Below are 22,202 nucleotides of genomic sequence, written 5' to 3'. Positions count from 1 at the left end.
GAAGACTTGGACAGAGAGGAAGATCAGGAAAGGGGGAATCTGACATGTAGTTAAATCCAAGCACTGCATTTAAATTACGAGGGGGATGGGGGGCTTCTGATGGCTTATTCCCCAGAGCTGTCGCCTACACTGAGAAATGGCATAATAACAGCTTGGCCTGCGGATTGGCTGAGCCTCTCCATTAGAGGAATGATACGTAATAAAAATGGGTTTAATAGAAACGGTGGCAACTGCGAACACTTAATCACCAAGTCTCCCTTGGGAAGAAGTTTACCAAATCTGTTGTTTTTTCATGCACAGAGCTCTCAGAGCTTCTCCCTGGGGAGGGGATGGCAGGAGAAAGGAGCTGATGGAATTACCTCAATAAATCTGCCAGGAGCCAGATGCATTTTTATCACAAACATAATTGGGATCCAGATAACGGAACAGGCGAGCATGAGCCATCCAAGCACCATGGACCAGTTAGGATAGCGGTAAGAGCCATAGGTCATGGGCTCCCACTGGTAGAAGCTAAAGCACAGGATAAACTGGGAAGAAAGGAGAAACACACGTGTTAGGCGGGAGATGCGAAGTCTTCGTTCCTAACAGCGACATGCTGAGCCCCTGCCATGAGTCTGGTGCTTTCCTACCTCTGCTCTCATTTCACACCCAAACCAACCCCAAAAGTGAGGTATTAGTAATGACCCACTTTCCAAAGGAAGAAACTGAATTTCAGAGAGATGAAGACGCACACGCAGACCCTGTGTTGCCATCCCCTGGAATGGACCCAGGCATATCGGTGTACACATACACGCGTGCGTGCACGCACACGCACGCACGCACACATGTGCCCACACGTGCCCAGGCTGAGAAGACAATTTAAAGGATACACCTCGAGGTGACTGATGGGTGGTACTGGGGGTTTTAAAGGGGCTGTCTGCACTTCTTATAGGGGATAATCAATTTTTGTTATAAGAAAGAAATCCTTGGGGCGCCTGGGTGGCTCAGTGGGTTAAGCCTCTGCCTTCGGCTCAGGTCATGATCTCAGGGTCCTGGGATCGAGCCCCACATGGGGCTCTCTGCTCAGCAGGGAGCCTGCTTCCCCCCTCTCTCTCTGCCTGCCTCTCTGCCTACTTGTGATCTCTCTCTCTCTGTCAAATAAATAAATAAAATATTTAAAAAAAGAAAGAAATCCTTTACGTTTATGTATTTTAATTTTCTTTTTTTTCTTTTTTTTTTTGAAAGATTTTATTTATTTATTTGTCAGAGAGAGAGAGAGAGAGATCACAAGTAGGCAGAGAGGCAGGCAGAGGCAGAGGGAGAAGCAGGTTCCCTGCCGAGCAAGGAACCCGATATGGGACTTGATCCTAGGACGCTGGGATCACGACCTGAGCCGAAGGCAGCCACTTAACCAACTGAGCCACCCAGGCGTCCCGTATTTTAATTTTCTTAATGAGTTGAATCGACTTTGCCTTCTCCTTGAACGGGGCATGGCCAGCATCCTGTTACCACCTGCTGAAGTTTGCCTAGTGAGACGTGAGCGGTCCGCACGGCGGTGACTGAGCGGAAAGCTGGTCCTATAGTAAGCCCACTCGTAACCACTCGCAACCAACTCAAGGAGAAAGGGCCTCGTCACCAAACTGTGCCAAGAATGTGGGGACCAGCAGGCCAATGTCACCTCTGCCGTTAACTAGCTGAGGGACCGTCACGTCGCAGACTTCTCCGTTTTCAATGGGTATATTTCACGTAGTGTACACAACACAGGGGTTTTCTGGGCACAGGTATTTACTCAAAAGTCCCCCCTCAATTTTAAGAGCGGTCTTGATTTATCTGCTGCCAGTCCTCTCCTATCCCTGCACACTTTCACTGGCAAGGGCCAGGGAAACCCTCTGAAGACACAGCGAGTGCAGCTGGAAAGGAGCAAGGGAACACGTGTGCTGGACGGGAAGGGACAGAACGGGGCTTCTTTTTTTTTTTTTTTTTTTAAAGATTTTATTTATTTATTTGACAGACAGAGATCACAAGCAGGCAAAGAGGCAGGCAGAGAGAGAGGAGGAAGCAGGCTCCATGCTGAGCAGAGAGCCCGATGCGGGGCTCGATCCCAGGACCCTGAGATCATGACCTGAGCCGAAGGCAGCGGCTTAACCCACTGAGCCACCCAGGCGCCCCACAGAACGGGGCTTCTAACTGTCCTTGCCAAGACTTTGGGGAGCAGCACCGCCTGGAGAAAAGGGTGTCCTTGCCTGCATCGGTCCAGAACAAAGTACTGAATAATGATGACCTATGTGCCGTGTTTCCCTGACACTCTTTTTCGATCTCAGGCAGTAAAATAATTGCCCAAAAATGATTGGAGGGAGTTACGTCAGGAAAGATGATGTATGGAAGAGTTTGAGGAAAGCGTGAAGCATGATATGAGTGTAAGGCATATCTACATTATTGCTGCAGAGCCCAGGATGCTGGGGCCAGCGTTTATTTCAATGCAACAATAATTCAATGTATTGATTCGAAGCAATGTGAGCCTGAAGACAACTGCTGAAAATTCTGCTCCTACGGAAAGAGATGCCTTACTCTCGGACCCTTTTTAAACATTTTGCCCCTAGAGTTATAAGCTTTATTAACCAGTCTATTGGAAGTAGGGCCTAATGTAATTATGGTAAGTTGCTCCATTTCATTTACTATATAAATAGCAATACATCTGCTTATGTGTGTGCATAATTCAGTAACGTGATCTATGTATACAATAATTGCATGGAGAATATTTATAGCTCTGTAAATCCAAGAAGGCACATATAAAAATGATCAATTTTATTTCAGAGGTCTCTGAAGTAATTTAAACCCATAATCTTGGGGCACCTGGGTGGCTCAGTTGTTAAGTGTCTGCCTTTGGCTCAGATCATGATTCCAGGGTCTTAGGATTGAGCCTGCCATCAGCCTCCCTGCTCAGTGGGAAGCTTGCTTCTCCCTCTCCTACTCCCCCTGCTTGTGTTCCCTCTCTCGATGTCTCTCTGTCAAAAAAATAAATAAAATCTTTAAAATAAATAAATAAAAAATAAAGCCATAATCTTAGCTCATTCCAGCACACTACAAATTTCCATTTTACAGAGGGGCAAATAGCAAAAAATAAGTGTTAGGCTTGGTCTTTTGGTACCCATTTCCAGTTGTACAAATACCACATCAAACTTATCTGAGCAAATGTATTCTTGCCAGACATTTCCTTCTGCCAAGCCAGCTTTGATAAAACCCTGCCCTCAGCTGGGCCTGGCCATGAGTGACACTAATTCAACCACTGGGTCAGACTCACTCTGACTTTTTGCTAAAGGCAGCCAAGGAAGGCACTGGAGAGAGGTATGTCAGTTGACAATGATGATGAAATTGACCAATTCTACTTGTCCCTAGCTCCCAAACACAGAAGGGGAATCTGGTTCGGGATATTTTCTGGGATCTCTATAGGTTTCTGCTATGAGCTTCATAACAGATATCAAGTAAAACACAGCAGAGTTGAGAAACTTTCTCAAAAAGCACGTCAGGTCCTAGGACTTCTTTCCCCGACCTTCTGCTCACAGAGATAAGAATTCTTTTTATCCAAAAACTGGCCAAACTCCACTTGGAGAGGAGAGCACTGAGCTTTGAGAATTTTACTGAGGCCGAGACAGCTCTGGACTCAAGACTTAGCCCTGCCTTCCACAAGCTTTGTGGCCTTGGTCAAGCTCCTTAGCCTCTGTGGGCCTCAGTGTACACAACTGTAAAATGGGGGGAAGAATCACCAACCAACAAGAGGGGCCAGAGGCTTTAGGGACAGTGCTCATAGAGTGCTTGCCTCTAACTAGAACTGCCTCTATATAGTAGTGCTGGTTGTTATCAGTATGTCGTATGTTTCTGCAAAACTTAATAAATTTCTCTGAAGTTTAATCTCTTCCAAGACAGGAAGGAAAGGCAGGCCTTGATCTCACCCAAGAATAAATGAGATGTAGTAATAACTGGGGTAATGCTCAGCAGAGACAGAGAATGCCTCGGGCAGGAGAGTCTCACTTTTTTTTTTTTTCCCCCACCAATTAGGTAAATCTGAGCTCTTCATACACATTTCAGTTCTGAATTCAAGAAACCAAAAAATCTATTTTAGTTCTTTTCATCCCTCACGCGCCAAGTGTCGTGGGACTTTTCAGCAAATTACAACCTCTAAAATGTGAGCATCGATGGGGGCCTCACTATGATGTCCGTGTCAGTGCAGAAGAAAACAAACGCTGGATGGCTTTTCTGTCTAAACTCATGTCTTTTCAGAAGGCAGTTGAGATGTTTTGATTAAAACTCACTCTGTGACAGTTTAAAAGAAAAAAGAATGAAATACATATTTTCTTTACAATTTTACTTACATCCTGTCTGGTTTTCCTTTAGAGAACCTGGTTGCTGTGTGGGAAAACAAGGGTCTTGATCTGGTTTCTAGTGCCACCTGCTGGCTCCAAGGAGAACTACAGCCAGTTTCTTGCAGCCTTGCCAAGATGCACCCATTGCAACCCACAGAGGCGGGGGAAAGGCAGGGTCTTGTCAATGCCTGTGCTTGGAGGGTGGATCAAGGCAAAGCCCGCAGCCTACAGCACAATAAAGGAGGTGATGGATGTGCATGTAAGTCCCTATGCAGATTTACTGACACACGAAGGGCTCTGATCTTTAAGAAGAAGAATGTCAGATGATCTCAAAATGTCATCATCGCACTTGAGGATAATAAGATAGTTCTCGAAAACAATAAAAGGCAATAATAAAAGTCTAACGTATGCTCTATTAGTTGTAGAGCAGCTGTATGGAGTAGTGGTTAATAGCAAGAGCTTTGGAGCCAACTGCCTAGGTTCGAACTCCGGCTGTGTTTGCTCATAACTAGGTGTGCAGTTCTAGGCAATCACATAACCTGGGGGTGTCGGGTTCCCCAACTGTAAAGTGGGGATGATTTAAAACCAATCCCAGCAGCTGCTGTGAGGGAGAGAGGAAGATACACACATAATCTTCTTGGAACAGAGCTGGGACTCTGACTAGCCCGTGGGAAATGTGATTGTTATCTGCTCTCGGTTCATGAGGCAGACTGATATAATAGGGAATGTTCCATCAGAGATCTCCAGACTGCCTGAGTCACAGCTAAGCCCCTTTAGGTGAGTTGCTATACCTCTCCAAGCCTCAATTTCCCCTTCTGAAATACAAGAATGATAGGCTTTGTTCAAACATAAAGCAGCACGTCCACACGCGAGGTCCTACGTCCACGACGAAGCATGCAATCCTTACGGTTAAAATGGTTGGAGTTACAAACGCCCAGCAGACTTTCCAGAAGATGTTTGGCTGGAATCCAATCATCATCTCTATATCTTCACAGAATCTTTGCAGGCCTGCAGAGAGACAAGTGGAGACAGAGCATGAGGGGCTGTGAAGGGGGTGGGTGAGGTCTGGGGGGGACGGAGGTGCAGGACAGGCTCTAGAGCCCCTCACTCCAGCGCCATTGGCTACAAAGGGCCCCAGCCTGGTGTCAACATAACCCCTATTATGCAAGAAACCATCAGACAAATGATTCACTGCCGGGAAGTTCAGGGCAAACTGAACATTTAAATAGATAGCAAATACTCTCTGGGGTGAAGTTCACAAATGTCATCCCGTGGTGACATCTAAAAAGCTCAGTACAGCCTGGCCCGGGCATCTCAGCATGGCCACAGCCCAGCACAGTCACCAGCATGGTTGTTTTTGGAGACAGCCTTGTGTGCTTAGCAAGCACTCTGGCAACACCAATTATGTTTGCGGTCAGTAAGCACGGTGGACGATGAAAGCCTAGGGATTCAGACCGAGAGTCCATGCATGTTGGTTTTTGTCCCCACCCTCCCAAGGCTACTCTTCCATGAGCCGATGTATCTTCACTCTGTGTGAGATGATAACGACAGGCAAACACTGAAGTAAACTCCAAGTGGCCACTGCCCACTTTGCTGGGACTCAAAGCATTGCTGTCCTGGTACCAAGGGAAAGACAGTAACCTCTCACGGCCATGCATAACCACCAACCCCACATGCTCTCGGTTCACCAAGAACCTTAAGTCACTCTTTGGAAGCAGGAGCCGCTGAGGAAGGTTCGGGAATGGGGCAGCTTCTCGAATTGTTTCCTGAGCTCAGCAGACGCATGGCTTTCCTCAATGGGGGGGGGGGGGGGGGGGGGGTTTACCAGGCTGACAGGACAGGAAAGGTCCCTGGGTTCAAGTTCCGTCACAGTCAGCAGCTATGACCAGGGACCCAGCTGCCTTGGCTTTAATCTCCCTATTTCTTCATCCTTGGGTCATCTATGTGATAAGTGGGTACACTATAGGTCAAAAGGGGCAGAGATACCCCTCAAGGAAAGCACCCACTCCACGGCACCTCTTCCTATGGAGCATAACCCTCTACACACCCCGAGACCTTCTTGCCTGAGATGTGGGCCCCTTGCTCCTCCTGTTCCCAAGCTCTCCCAGCGCCCTGGGGTTCCTGGGTCCTCTGCCCTTAGTGCCATAAGGAGCAGGGGGATTCTGTGTCTGGGGGCTCCCCTCCCAGCCCTGACTTGCTGTCTCTTACCCTACGCCATCCCGTCTCTGGGCACCACATGCACCAGCTGCCTTCCCCCAGCGGGCGCCCCTATCCCTGCCTCCGCCCAGACTTTCCCTCTAGCCTTGCTCCCTCGGACACTGAAGCTGCACGCAGTTGGGAAGAATAATGGGACATGAAAAAGCAATCTCTCCCTAGGGTAGAAAGCTGAGACCGGTGTTCCTCTAGGGAACAAAAGAGTTCATCTCAGCCCCTTAAAAAAAAAATGGGCCTGATAATATTCTGTATCTTGATCTGGAGGCTGGTTACCTGCAGTAAAAATTCACTCAACTGTATGCTCCGTTATGCCTGTGTTCACAGTATTGGGAGCAATGTTAAAGTTCTCCTCCAAAGTCCGCTCTAGCTGCCATCACCAAAACGACAGGTGCTGAGACCTTCCGCGGCCCTTAGTTCCTGCCATGAGCTTTGACCCCGTGCCCAGCACAGACCCGGCACGTCACCAGCCTCTCATGACCGTGAATCAGCAGGACGCTGACCACAGCCGTGACAGGGGACTGCCAAGCCGGAGGCCAGCTGTAGAACGAACAGCTGCACCGGGAACAGTGCTGGGAGGTTCACCAAAGGCAGCTGCTCTAACATCCACTCCAAATCCAGCTTTCTGTTCTACCTTAAAGAAACCCTGATCAGGGCAACCACAAATGTGAGCGCCACGAAGAACGCCGGGTGGGGAGTTCGGATCGAAGAGCCGATTCCCGGCTCCACCTCTCATTCCCTGTGCGGCCTTAGGAAAGGGAATCTCTTTCTGAGCTTTGCCGGTTTACTGGGGGGACTGGGGAGCTCAATCCGTGACACAAACAGGGTCCAAGTTGCTTCTCTGCATTCACCACAGGCAAGGACTGTGTGCCTTGAGCTGCTGAGCTGATTATCTGCGGACCCGTTATTGGTGCATGTTCTTTAGCGTTATCAAATGCCTTCCTGCAAGGGGTCTCTGGACGCTACTCTCTGAGCACAAGTGAGGAAAGAGACTCAAAGGAATAAAAGTCAAAGCTGAGGCCCTGGAAAATGCAAGACGCTGAGGGCAGGCCTCAGTTGTTCAAACAAACAAACAAACAAACAAGGAAAAGATTCTAGAAGTTTCTGTTATCATTTTCAATCCTGTTTTATTCCTCTCCAGTAGACCATCTCCAAGACAGCATGTAGCTTGACTGGGAAACTCATTTATTGGGGCTCAGGGTTAGACCCTAAGAAGACATACAGATGGGCCTCCTATTTGAGGAGGGGGATGGCGGGAAAGGGGCTTAAGCTTCTGCAGAGGGGCCAACGAGCTAGACCCAGAGCTGTAGGTAGGGGTGGACAACGGGTACTAGGTTCCAGCAAGAGGCAGAGTTTGCTGCTGAGAAGCAGTGCTGGGACTGAGGCGGGGAGGCTTGGGTCCCAGGCCAGCTCAGTGTCAGGAAGGTCATCTCCCTCTCAGAGCCTCACATAGGGGCTCTGGACAGCAAGCCTCTGCCTCCAGCTGGCTCCAGGTCCCATGAATGTTCTGACAGTTCTGCCGACTTGTGGGAGGGCCCTGCACATACAGCCCAGGGACACCAGGAGGAGCCACCAGGCATCTTCCTGCCTCCCGCTCATTCTTGAGCCAGGCTCTCCAGCCCTTCTTCCATCCTCTACCAGCTCCAACTCCTGCCCAGCCACAAGCCCACCCCTCCCCAGACCGCCACCCCCCTGGCCTGACTCACCCAAGTCCCCACCTGAGTCGTTTACTAAGTCACTGGCTGCCTTCCTCTGAGACCTTTGTTTCTGTGGCTCCCTCTGCCTGCTCTGTCCTTTCCACCGACACAAATCCCTTTTATCTTCAAGGCCCAACTCTTTTTTTTTTTTAATTTGTTTATTTGACAGAGAGAGACACAGCGAGAGAGGGAACACAAGCAGGGGGAGTGAGGGAGGGAGAAGCAGGCTTCCCGCTGAGCAGGGAGCCCGATGAGGGGCTCAATCCCAGGACCCTGGGATCATGACCCGAGCCGAAGGCAGACGCCTAATGACTGAGCCACCCAGGCGCCCCGAGGCCCAACTCTTGATAGAAGAATTGTTTGTGGAACCTGCACATGGCAACTTCCCTTTGTGCGACCTTGACCCCAGAGCGGTAAGATAGGCTCCAAAACGGATCTGAGCAATTGCTCATCACCAAATTGACAGAAAAACAGAAGGGAAAAAAAAAAAAATGGTAAGCTCATGGCTACTACTGTAGATTCAACAAAGTGATCTGAGGCTCAGAAATTGGCCCACAACGAGCTCCTCACAACCACCACCAACCCTGAACGGAGAAATCAAACACTGGCTTCAACCAGCCGATCACATTCACCTATGCAGTTTCGTGGCTTCTTCTCTATAAACCACAGCCTTGGGGGCCGCTCTCCCTCCCATGGGGCCATGGCCATCCTTGGGGCATGTGAACTATGCCTTCTACAGAGCCCTATGCCCAGAAGGGTGCTGCTCCCAAAGGAATGGGCTTTGGTTGCCATCTTGAAATTCTAAGTGCATTTTCAGTGAGGGACTCTGCACTTTCACTTTGTGCTAGGTCCCACAAATTAGGTCTCCAGTCCTGTGTGTCCCTCACATTATTCATTTATCATTAACATAAAGGTCCTATCCCTCAGAGTCAAAACCCTATGTGTTGGCTCAGATTTTCCTCACCTTGGTTAGCGACAAATTCAACACTCACTACATCTCAGGCTTTATTCTCTTTTATATGATTTTATCTCTGAGAGGCTCCCTTCTTGAGGGTTTCCTGGCCACTCTGGGCCACCTGTATCTCTGGGCAGCAAAGCACCCTAACCAGCCATGCACAGCTGAGTCCTGACCTTCCTCTCAAGGTAAGCGTGCCGTGGCTTTACTTGTCCTAGTAGCTAGCCAGCAAGGTGCCTGAATGAACCTCCCTGCTTTCCTAGGAGCACAAAGGGCATACAGTAAGCGCCTAATAAATACCTGTTCATTTACTGACACACATTTACCTGTGTGTGTTATTAACGGACTGAAGCCTGTCATTCCTAATGCTTACTGAGCCCTAGCACGTGCTGCTGGGGGACCCTGCACCCTCAAGGAGAGGCAGGCAGGAACGTTTCATTCTTCACAAGCCCGTGTTCAATGGCCTAACACTAACTGCACAGTTTAGGCCTCATCCTCTCAGGAGAGAAGGAACCACCCTCTGGAGTACAAATTATATGCACGTGCAGGCTCTTCCTTTCCCCTCCAGCAATTATGTTAGTTTATTTCAAATACGTCTTCTAAGATCCACTTCTAAAAATTCTATCCAGGTCCAAATCAGAGGTTCTCACCCACTTCCTGTGCTCACCCTGAGCTCTAGCACAGAGCTGGCCTGGCTCCGGAGGCTGTCCAGACCCCTGCTCTCTGAGAGTCCAGGCAGTTTCCTTGGATGGTCCCAGGGACTAAAGCACTCAGGATTTCCTTTTTCCTTCAGAACCAAGAACTCTACTATCAGATTTATAAGGGGCCGGGGGTGCAATTTCACTTCTAAAAACAAAAAAATTGTGTAATGTTTCTATTGTAATGATGCTTGTAACCCACACTGGGCAGTCCTGTTCTATAGAACAGAATTGTGAAGGTGTGCCTTTTGTGGCAATTACCAGTGAGGACATGGAGGTCAAGACGGCTAGCTGCACTTGGACCAGTATTGCAAATGGAGTGCCGTCGTGACTTTGCCAACGGATCATCTGGTGACCCCATAAGGGGCTAAGTTTCCAAAAGAAACTTGACATTAAAAGCAAGATGTTCCCACCAAGGATACCCGGCAGTCCAGTGGACTTTGCTACATCCCCACCTTTAAAGGGGGAGCTCCACAGAGCCCTCTGGCCTGGCCCCTCTTCTCCGCACATTTGTCCCTTCTGCATATCCAAGGGATATCCTACATTTCTTCTTAATTTACAGCCTGCTGTGATCTCTTTTGGGTTTTACAATACAAATAGATAGTCCAACCTGGCATTCTTCACCTTCCTGGGGTTTGCTATGGAGACTCTAACTACCTTAGTCTGGGGATGGTTCTGAGACTTCCAGGCACAAAGAGGTCGTTAATGCCTTGAACTCAGTAGGGCATTCTTACGTGACTGGCAGTACACACCGGGGGGTGGAGGAGATCACCCAGTGAGACCCCCGCCAAGCACAAGCACCTCTACACAAAGGGCAAAGATGCCACCTGCTGACTTGCCTTCCTTTTGTCCCACTAGTTACGGGATGCAGGTTGCTATGGTGATGAGAGGACAGACTAAACTGGAAGGAAATTGGAAGTTTATTTCCAGGAGAAGCTGGGGTGGTGCTCTTGCATCACAGACTTCCATGATGTTAATAAAGTTTCCTAAGGATCTGTGAGCTTGCTGGTCTCTTTTCTCATTACAGTATCTGGGGACCAGTCTTGAAGCTACTCTTCACTCACTCAAGCTACACAGGGCGGGGACTGCCACTAGCAAGACCAGGAAATAATTCCACACCTGCAAAGCAGGACTCCTCCTCCCTCATCTGGCCCCATCCCCAGATCTTAACTGTTCACATGCCAGACCATACCCAGAGCGCAGGTCCTAGGAGCTTCAGAAACAAAGGGGTTTCTGGGTCTCACCTTCAGCCACCTTTTGCTCCTCAGATACATTCAGATCACAGTTCAGAAGCAAATTTGGAAATAAAGATATAGGTCCCTTATGTCTCCTAAATTGCTGGAATTAAACACTTTCATTATCTTAGTAAATCTGGAAAACCTACTCGCCGTGGATGCCTTATGCCACTCAGCAATCCCTGGGTGCGGCGCGGCGGTCCCCTTACCGTACACATAGGAGATCCCCACTAGCTCGAAAATGGCGATGATGACGAGGGCATAGGACGCCGCGTATGTGTCCACAAGCTGAAACATGTAAATTCCGCCCTGGTAGGAAAGAGGAACCACATCAGCGAGCCTGGATCCAGGCTCTGCCCACTGGGAACAGCCAATCCTCCCATGCAGGACAGAGTCAGGGGTAAGCAAGGAGCCGAAGGATCTCCCCTCCCCTCCACAGTAGTAACCTAAGCCTGGTCCAGAACGCAGGCTGGAGGCCTTGCCATGCGAGCAAAGCAGACCCTCGAGAGACTCAGCCAACCAACAGAACAAGCACAAAAAGTGATCTAACGTCTCGCTCTTAAAAAGCAAACGTCAACTTCTGAGGATGAACAAGTGAAGGCAGGCAAATGGCTTCATTTTTGCCTTAAGCAACAGGTCGCCATTTCTACCCATAAATCTGCATTTGACTGACCTTCATTTGACCTTTAGGTGTCACTGGGCATTCCTCACACATCCCCCTGCATCTTTACCTTGCCCTTTCCGTTTCTCTACAACAGAGGAGGCTTCGAGACCCTCTTATTCCCATTCGTCATTTCACAGATGAAGAAACTAAGGCCGCAAGGCAGTGACTGGCTCAGGGTCACAGAGAGAGCAAATGGAACATGTAAGCTGAGTGGGGCTGACACTCCGTTCACCAAGACACTCAGGACGGGAAGGAATCCCGTCACAGTTAGACTCCCAGGGATAATGTGAGTACCCAACTGGGAACTTCTCTGGCCAGTAAATTTGGATTTCCATGTATTCTATTTTCCTAAAGTAGGACACAGCTGCCTTGTTGGCTCGAGAAGGCTACATCTCAATTACGAAGATGCTACAAGTAACAGTGGCAGCCAAGGGGACATGTTTCCATCTGCAGGCAGAATCCCTAATGACTTGGTGGTGTCTACACAGATATGGCAGTGACTGGCTACTGCTGTGAGCCCGAGAGCTAAGGACAAAAGGATAGATCAGTCCCCAAGCTTGTGGCCAGCAGGCTGCTTACCTGAGTGATCATCGGAAAGCCCATGATGAAGAAACAGATACAGCAACCCAGAGTGAAGACCGGCTTGTGTGTGCGCAGGTACTTGGGGAATTCGTCCGAGATGGAGGTCACGATGGTCTCGATGGTGGCAAACTGGAATGGAGCCAGGAAAGGAGCAGCTCAGACAAGCCACCCAACCCCAAAGCTTCCCAAAGTCCGTTGTGCTTCCCACCAGGGAAAGCGGTACGAGTATTAGGTTCGGTTCTTAGGACTCCAATCCCCTGATGGGTCTAAAGGGCTTTGTTGGAGTCCAACCCACAAGGCCAGCAAGGGGGATCCAACAGGATGTGAGCTTAGGAAGCTGCCTTTCCAGCCCCCAGAGACTGCGCGCACATTCATCCATCACGGACTTTGAAGCTTCACTTTGTATTCATGAGATGTAAATTCCTTTCCTCCAGTTTACCTCGAATTTGATCTTCTGCTTGAGGAAAAAACCCTTTCTGCACCCAACCACTAAGCTCTCTGAGTGCCTGTCAGTAAGATTTGTGGCAGTCTCAGCCCCACGGCAATCTCTCTAAAATCGACTTCGTACTATTCTCCCAGATCCAGCCCCACAGAATCTGCATTGGCAAAATGACACCAAAGAAAGGAAGGACACGGGCTAAAACCTGCATGCAGAAAGGAGGGAGGGAGGGAGGATGGCTGCTTTGCACTGTCCCATGAGTCACCCACAAATACAGAGCTATCCTGAGCCCCAGACAGGGACCTCACCATCCTCTATCACCCGGGGAAACATGTGGGGACCACCAAGCCCACACCTGCCACAGGCTGGATGCAGGATCCAGGAAAGGGGGGTCTTTAGGCAGAGCCTCAGGTAGGCGTCAAAGGGGGGAGGGGCTTACCATAGTGTCAAGTCCAAGAGTGAGAAGCATCAGGAAAAAGATGATGGCCCAGAATGGAGAGAGGGGCAGCCTAGTTAAGGCTTCTGGATAAACCACAAATGCAATGCCTGGCCCTGAAAGGAACAAGAGAGATGACTGCAAACAGGCTCAGCTCCAGGCCCCCTCTTCCTGGAAGCCCACAGGGGCCTCTCCATAGACATACCATATGCTACTTCTGCCAGTTATCTTCCCTCATCTCCTTCCATTTTCCCCATTAGACCTCAAGTTCCCTGAAGCGAAGGACCGGGGGCATCAGGTCCACACCTTGGGGAACTCAGAGGGGAGGCTAAAAATAGTACCAAAGCAGACTGAGTCCAAAGCCAGGCTGTATCTCATGCAAGCCCCATCTTTGTGTTGATGAGTTGGGGAAGCATCTAAGAACCACCCCGTAGAACAGTGATTCTCATCCAATGGCAAGTACAGCCCTCCCACCCCCACCCAGGGGACATTAAGCAATACCTGGAGACATTTTTGACTCTCACTACTGGGGGGGAGGGATTATTGACATCAAGTGGGCAGAGGCCAGGGATGAAATGCACAGGACAGTCCCCACAACAAAGAATTATCCAGCCCAAAGGTCAAGAGTGCTGAGGTTAAGAAATCCAGCTCTACAGGCTAGACCATGCCCAGAATGACATCATTCCCTCCCTATTTGCTTCTCCTGGAGAAGTTTTTTCATAAATCATGAATCCATCAATCGTTCTTATTATCTTGCCCTATAAAGGCTTGGTAAAGATGGGGCTACATCAATCCACTGGTAATCAGTTAGGGAGAGGGGGCTGAGAGACACAGCATGAGGGTGAAGAGTGTGTGGGCTCTCATGGTCAGACAGATCCGGGTCCAAATTCAGACTCCATGACTTATGGGCTATGCAACCCTAGACGAGTCATTTCATTTCTATAAGGCTCAATTTTGCCCATCTGCAAAATGGGAAGAGCAATAGTCCCCCACAGGGTGTTTATGGGGAACAAATAAGAGAGCACAGGCAGAGCATGAGACCAGTGCCTCGCACATCTGGAGCACTCACAGAATATTCAGTTTTATTAGGAGTGGACAATGAACTTGGACACGAGCTTCAGGGTCTTCCACAAATCCCACAAGCAGTCTTGGAGGAGGATGTCTAAGGGGCCGTTTTTCCGCCCTCACCGAGCCTGCCAGCCGTTCCTACCTGCCTCGCAGACTCACTGGGAGATCACTGGGACCCACCATGGCCAAAGACCCAGCAGTTATGCATTTCCTTGTACACAGAAAACTAAATGATAAGGGGCAGAGACAAGCGAATACCGGGCTAACCCACAGCCAGCGCATGCCTGGAAACAAGATTATCACAGCACCTAGAGTTTTTATAACTCGAGCATAGCAGCACTTTTTTTTTTTTTTTTAAGATTTTGCTTATTTTTTGACAGAGACATAGGAAGAGAGGGAACAGAAGAAGGCGGGTGGGAGAGGAGGAAGCAGGCTTCCCGCTGAGCAGGGAACCTGATTCGGGGCTCAATCCCAATAGCCTGGTGCAGGGCTCAATCCCAGGACCCTGGGATCATGACCTAAGCCAAAGGCAGATGGTTAATGACTGAGCCACCCAGGTGCCCCAGCAGCACTTTTTTAAACTGGAATTTATCAGGTTGTTAGTTCTTAATGCTGCCAAGGGCCTTGGGGTATTTAAAATAGAAAGACTTGAACACCTAAGACAGCCCCGCTCTATGCGCTTATCGACCAGACAGTACTGCCAGGCTCTGAGGGCCCCCCACGTAAACCATTAAAGTCTGTATTAAAGTACAGTTCAAAACAGCTCTCAAACGCAGAACACCGAGGAAGGCAGTTCGGGGCTCTGGTGACAGTTGGGGCCATAAAGTGGATAAGAAGGTCCTGAAATGGCCACTACCGGAGCACCTCGTTGATTGCTTTAACAGGATTTGGCCCTTTGGGTTTTCCTGCTTTTTTGGGGAGGCAGGAAATGATTTCAAAACACCCGGCCTTCTTCCTATTACATCTGCCTCCCCAGAGCACCCAGGTGAAGGCATCGTTTCCAGCAAAGTCAGTTTGTCTAAGATGGCCGGGGAGTGGATTATTAAAATACATTTTTATATTAGTTTGTACAACTCAGTTTGGTCTTTTGTTATGTTTTACTGGAAAAAGGGATTGACTGAGTCCCAGCAGAGCTTTCCCCAGATGAGGCCGGGATATCCCATAGAGGCAGAGCCTTGTTCGTCTCCTCTCCCGCTGGGAAGCAGTGTTAAGTATAGCCCAAGGGCTGGTAGGCAGGCTCATGACAGCTCCCGCTCCTCCGGGACTGCCAAACCAGCTCCGCCTCTTCCCAGCCAAGAGACTTGAGGTGCGGCTGGTTCTCTCTGGATGAACATCAGTACATTTGCTTCTGTGAGATGTAAATATACGGATACAAATAAAGGGCTTCAAGCAATGCCTAGACCTGGTAAGAACTCAGGAAACAGAGATCATTCGTACTCTTCTCCTGAGAGGGGATGAGAGAGGTTCTGCATGTCAGCAGCTTGGATAGGAGGTCTCTGACATCCTGTCTCCCAGAGAACCATTCAAGACAGAACCAGGGCTCTGGTCAACGGGGGACCTCACCATCCTGGCCCACTGTGGGAGGGATCTCTGCTGTGAAGCCCGTGACAAAGGGAGGAGTTCTCAGAGAAGACACTGCCGGGCTGCTGTGCTCTTGGAAGGAAGGGCTGGCATCCACGTGAGAGACAGAGTTGGGTGGACGGGCAGTCCCTGTTTGAGAGTGTCCCTTCTCATCAGCAGTGTCTCTGAACGGTTAGGGACCCGGACCTGGAAACTCTGAATCCAATACGCACGTTTGTGTTCACGCACTGTGGTCTAACCCAGTCCTTCTGAGGGAGAAAGAGCATGTCTGCTGCCCGTACAGGTTCCGGGTGGATTTGGACTGTAAGTCTCAGCTCCACAGGCAGTAAGGAAGGTGGTTGGCAAGTGACCCTAAAGGTTGACTTCCCAGGGACACTGGGGTGGCTTAGTTGGTTAAGCAAGTACCTTGGGCTCAGGTCATGACCCCAGGGCTCCCTCTTTAGCAGGGGGTCTGCGTCTCCCTCTGCCTGCCTTACCCCCTGCTGGTATACACTTGATAAATAAATACATAAAATCTTTAAAAAAAAAAAAAAAAAAAGGTTTGGCTTCCCAGGAAGGTATTTTTCTGGACATGCCCCCTTTCCTATGCTCATTGCGGAAGCAGAGGACAACCTGATATCATCACCAATCCTACCTGTGTCCCCCCAAAACCGACTGAAATTTGGGGAAAGGACATTGGCAGAAATGCCTCCCCTGAGAAGAGAACCTGTTTTGGACTAAAGACCAAAACACAGTTACTGACATTGGGTCAGCAAACAGGTACTGATGGTCTGCGTGCCTATGTTCCCCCAGAGAAGAGGTAGTGGGGCCCCATATCCCCATTCCAGACTCTGTAGAGCCTCCATCGTCCCTGAGAACATCAGACATCTTGCAAGTCATGTCTAAGAATGTGTGTCCACCCAGATGAACAGGGACAGCTACCCCACAAGGTCTGACAGGAGGCCTCATGAGCCAGTGTCCCCTCTCCTGTCCCTGTGCTGGTGACGATAAGAAACTGCCACACACTAACACAAGGTGTTAGAACCTGTAGGAAGTGTTCTCCTCCCCGCTTAAATCAGAGAAAGTGAATAAAATCTGGAAAGGGGCCATCTCAGAAAGAAACACAGGCAATTGTCTTAGTCTTTCTTTGCAAAGAGAAAACAAAATCCTGTTCGGCTTTTAGTGACATGTGTCCCCAGATCTCTTTCCTGGGGCAGGAAGGAGCTCAGAAGAGTGAACTAAAGTGACCCCACATCTCAGGACTCCTCACCCCTACAACACGGCCACCGATTACCAGGGAGCTTGGCTGTAATGTCGCAAAAGTGACAAACACCTCAGATCTGCTGGGAAGTGGGGCAGGACCTTCCTGCTCCAGCAACTCTGCTGGGAGGAAATGAGGACAGCGGGGGTGGCAGGGCACCCACGAAGACAGGGCCTTCTCTCCTCCTCTCACCCCCAAGCTGCCCTGTGGGAGTTGGGGGGGTGACATTCTATTGAAACGCCAGTTAAATGCAGTGCTGCAGAACCAACATCCCTCTGGGTTTAACACTCTTTCCAGGGAGAGGTAATTACCCCCCTGCAAGGTGCCAGTTCTTAACTCTTTGAGGCCCGCTGCGCACCGCACTGGCAGCACTGCTGAAGCCATAATTAATTACCCCTGGGGGACCAGCCGAGAGCCAGCAGCCCACCAAGAAGGTGACATTTCCAGGACTTTGCTCCCTTCCTGGCTGGCATCCGAGCCATCATCTGAGAACTGCAGTGAGCTCTTCCAACAAAGGCAATGGCACGGAGAAGCTGCCCACAGGGACACACTGCGGACGGCCACGTCCCCACACATCCCTGGCCTGGACCTGACACTGAGGCGTCCCATAAACATCTGATTAGAGCATGATCATAACAACAGGCGACGGCCACAGTGAAATCTGTTTATCACAGAAACCTAGTAAACACCCCAGACCTCATGCAGTAAGGCTGGGTGGAAATAAGAAAAGTTAAATAAAACTACCCAGCACCTCCTACAAAAGGCTGTGCAAGAAATACAGACCAAGTGAGATAAAAAGGAAAGCTCCCTACAAACTCGAAAGTTCCATACAAATGTCAGCCACTAATACAGCGATCATTTGGGTAGAAAGTAAACATTGTACTTTCTAACTAAGCAGAAGGTCCTGAAAGCACGTTTGAGCTAATCATTCGGCCAAAAGCACTTTGTCAGGAAAAGGCTGCTCGGAAGTCAGTGCTCCTGCCCAGCATTGAACTGGGTTTGTCCAGGGCTCTCTGCAAGGACAGCAGCCTGCAGCGGGCGGGGCCCACACCAGCTCCAGGGGCACTAGGTCACCTGAAGTTTAGGGCCCTACCTGCCCTTAACAGGTGCAACAGGTGTAGCGCTTACTTACTCAGCGTGGAGCTGACTTAAGAGAAGAAACGGAAGACAGAGGAGAGAAGAGGCAAGCAGGAATGTGGCTTTGGTGAGCAACCCCTTTGGTGAGCCACCGGTCAGCTCTAGCCCTGCCTGAAGTCTCTCAACAAAGGGACCCCAGGCTGTCCCACTGTCCCTTCTATTCCAGAAGGCCAGCTTCCCAAGAAAGCACAGGTCAGGAGCTCAGGAGGTGACCTTACCTTGGTCTGCCACGTTCTCAATGTTGACCTTGCGTTCGTTGGCCATGAAGCCGATCACCGAGAAGATGACGAAGCCGGCAAAGATGCTGGTGGCACTGTTGGTGCAGGTTACAATGAGAGTGTCCCTGAGGGGGAGGAGACGAGAGTGTGCCATTAGCTGTGCTTTGTGAGTCGGAAGGGACAAGGGGAAGGACACATAAAGGCATGCCCGTGTGTTCTTACGCACACATGTTGGTGAGTCCATGTTTGCTTCTACACGTTTTCACGGTCCTGATCAAAGACCCCCCAGGGTCGATTTTCTAGCACCGAAAGGCTCAAAAACATTTCTCCAACTGCCCTGTTCCTGGGCCTCTTGCTCCGAGCTCAAGCCCCAGGCACTCTAGAGCCCGGGCTCCTGTCCTCCAAGGGGCAGAGGCAGGATTGCCCATCAGAGCAGAGACAGAGAGGATGGAGCCTTTCAAGGACTCCAGGACAGGAATCATATATGAGAGAAGAGAAGGCGGTGGGACCATGAACGGCCACCAGGGTTTGAGGACAGCCTGGCTTTGGAGCACCTAGAACCCCGGGGGGTGAGGCAGGGGAGACCAGCCCTCTGCCTTCACCCAGGCACCCTCTCTGGTAATACAGCTGCGGTTTCCCAGCTGGCTGGCCGGCCACCCTAGACTGGAAAGAGAGGTCAAGCCAGATGGAGCCTCAGAGAGGATTCAAACCCTGATCCTCCCCCTGTTGGTGGTAGAACTTGGAGCAAGTCACTGCTTTCCACATGATTTTAAATGGCGGCACTGACCCCACCTTTCTCACAGGTTGCTGTGCGCAGAGCCTGGCCCAGAGCAACTGCTTGGTGAACAACCCACCTTGTCTGACCCTTTAGTTTACTGATGAGGAAACAGAGGTACAGGAGCAGGGAATGGGCTCATTCATGGTGGGTCAGAATTTGAATCCAGACTCCCTGTCCAGTCCGTGTTCCTTCTGCCACACCACAGAGCCTCCTTTCTACCCAAATGCAAAGCAATGCGACCCCCTTGGACTGCATTCAGACGGGTTCTGGGATCACACATTAATGAGCAGCTGTGACCAGCGAGGTTCACACACCTTAGCTGGCATTCAGGTTACAGGTTGAATTGTGTGCCCCCAAATTCCTGTGTTGAGGTTCTAACCCCCAGTTCCTCAGAAGGTGACTGTGTTTGGAGACAAGGTGTTTACACAGGGAATTAAGCTAGAAGGACGTCATCGGGGTAGGATGGCCTCCAGGGTGACCAGTGCCCTTGCAAAAGGAGGAGAAGAAGACACAGATACACACACAGAGGGAAGAGCACGTGAGGACGCGGGGAGGAGATGGCCCAGGGGAGGCAGGGAGGAGAGCCAGAGAGAGAGGCCTCAGAAGAAATCAACCCCGCCAAACCCATAATCCGGGACTTCCGGTCTCCAGAACTGTGAGGAAAGGAAGGTCTGCTGTTTAGACCACATGCGCTGTGGTCTTTGTTACGCACCCCTCGCAAGCTCATACACAGGCTCTCTCCAGCCTGGCCTCAGCGGAGCTCGGGCTGGGTTCCTTCCAGCCTCATGTGCACACTCCATCTGCTCCAGTGCTTGAACCAGCTCCCACCACATCTCCATCATGTTGGCACTCATGCCCCCTGCTGGCTGTTCCCACCATGTACCATACACTCCCACCTTCCCTGCACCCGCTGGAACATGGCCCAGCAGGGATCTCACCTGTCTGGAGCCATCCCAGCTGGCTCAGGTCACAGCTGCACTTAATCTGTTTCTCTTGGTCCACAAAATAGCTCATACATTATTAGAAAATGATAATAATAATAATAATGGCAGCTACCATTTATTGAGTACCTACTAAGTGTGAAATACTGCTGTGCAAACTTTGCATACATCAGCTCTCACCTCTCCACGAGATACTACCATCCGCATTTTACAGACGAGAGGAAAGAGGCTCTGAGAAGTGCAGTATCTTGCCCACGTCTCAAGTTTTAGTAAATGGTGAAGTTATAATCCAAATCCAAGTCCATCTGACTCTGGGCACACCTTCTCTTTTCATTTTACCCTCCCTCCCTTCCTTCCTTTTTCTATTTCTTTCTTTCCCTTCCTTCCTTCCTTTCCTCCCTTCTCTCTCCCTCTCTCCTTTCCTTCCTCCCTCCCTCCTCCCCTCCCTTCCTATTTTAAATCAGCTCTCCAGGAGAACAGACCTTGTTTTCTACTGTTTGCTGGATGTGTTTAACTTTCAGATGTCACCTCCTCCAGGAGCTGTCCAGGCTCTCCCAGGTGGAGGTCTTTGGGGTTGCAGAGCCCCTGGTCTAATATCACACCATCCAAATGTTCTCACTCTCACCACGTTTCAGGATCTCCCGAGGATCCCGTCTGGATATGTAGACCCCTGGACCCACCCCACCCCCAGACACTCTCATTAACAGATCTGGGTGGGGACCCAGGTTCCACATTGTTTCTTCAGCTTTACTGAAGTATGACAATGGATACAAATGGTAATATAGTGCAAGCATACAGCCTGATGATTTGATGCACATATACAGCATGAAAGGGACCCTGCCACACCTGCTGACATTTCCATTACTTAACATATGCATCAGCAGAGTTTTCTTTCACTGTACCTTGCTGCCTTCCTTACAGGGGCCTCTGGAAAAACATTTGTCAAGTGACAGTGACCACACTCCATCCGGGACTACCACCTGATCATCTCCGTAGCCCAGGACAGAGCGGGCAGCAGGGCAAACTCTGGAGAGCCTCAGCTCCATCCCATAAACAGCCCCGGAGCCATGTGTCGGACACAGCCCTGCAGGTTGGGGTCCGGGCCCCAGAAGCCAACATTGAGGCCTTTGCGGGTGGTTTCCCCTCTGGCAGAGGAAGCCCTCTGGCTCTGCTTCAGGCTAAGTGTGAGGATGTGGCCTTAGGAGTCTGCAACTTAGTCCCTGGTCTGTCCCCGCTCTCATCCCACTCACCTGCTGCTCGGCCCTCCAGCAGCCCCACATACCTGTAGCAGTTGTTGTGGAATTTGTTGTAGGAAGAGAGAGTGATCAGGCCTCCCCACGCAGCAGACAAAGAAAAGAAGATCTGAGTGGCAGCATCCTTCCAGACCTGGGAGGCCAAAGGGGAGAAGATCCAAGGTCAGGAGGAGGCTGGCCCAGGGGAGGGGAGTCTCTCCTGCCCAGTGCCACGTCCCCTCCCCGGTGGAGAGGTAGTCAGGAGAGAGAGGACATTGGCACCGCCATGCATCGTTTGTGCTGGAAGCCAAAAAGGCAGGAAATTACCCGGGAGACTGTAAGCAAAGGAGAGGAACTCAAACTACACACACATTTCATGCTTCTATGTCCTGCCACAGATAAAGCTGAGCAGAAGGGGAGAGCCCTTTCTTCCGCTACATACACTCTCCAAAGACAGTTGCAATAGCCAAATGCAGTCATGGACACAAGATAAAGATCTGTTTAAGCTGACATTCTCACAGATGTCCCCCGCTATTAGAGATGTGAAGTCCTACAGCTCCTCCCCTTAGCAAAACCACCTGTGCCGAAGCCCAGTGGATCTTACAGCCACATCCTCCTTAAACTTGGCCGACAATGCCTCCTGGTTCTCTCGGTGATTTCTCAGCACAGTCCTCATAAAACTCCAGAAGGCCGCTCAGGAGTTAGCGCTGGAGACTTACATGATTTGCAGAATAGACCTCCTACCATTTT

At 50.2% G+C, this 22,202-nt stretch overlaps 1 protein-coding gene across 1 annotated transcript in view; it reads right to left on the bottom strand.

The window, feature by feature from the left end:
- The window catches only part of SLC6A5 (solute carrier family 6 member 5), a 56,184-nt gene that overhangs the window by 6,506 nt on the left and 27,476 nt on the right, over window positions 1–22,202 (bottom strand). Inside the window, exons 9-15 of the mRNA XM_047693770.1 lie at window positions 21,503–21,606; window positions 18,502–18,626; window positions 13,261–13,373; window positions 12,380–12,511; window positions 11,346–11,445; window positions 5,248–5,348; window positions 360–527 (exon numbers count right to left, since the gene is read on the bottom strand). Coding sequence (XP_047549726.1) covers window positions 360–527; window positions 5,248–5,348; window positions 11,346–11,445; window positions 12,380–12,511; window positions 13,261–13,373; window positions 18,502–18,626; window positions 21,503–21,606 — 843 coding nt within the window. The remainder of the gene's footprint in view (window positions 1–359; window positions 528–5,247; window positions 5,349–11,345; window positions 11,446–12,379; window positions 12,512–13,260; window positions 13,374–18,501; window positions 18,627–21,502; window positions 21,607–22,202) is intronic.

Source organism: Lutra lutra, chromosome 10 (genome assembly GCF_902655055.1).
Source record: "Lutra lutra chromosome 10, mLutLut1.2, whole genome shotgun sequence".
In the NCBI taxonomy this organism is placed as follows: domain Eukaryota; kingdom Metazoa; phylum Chordata; class Mammalia; order Carnivora; family Mustelidae; genus Lutra; species Lutra lutra.
Note: the sequence above shows the minus strand (reverse complement) of the source record. Positions and strands in the feature narration are given on the sequence as shown.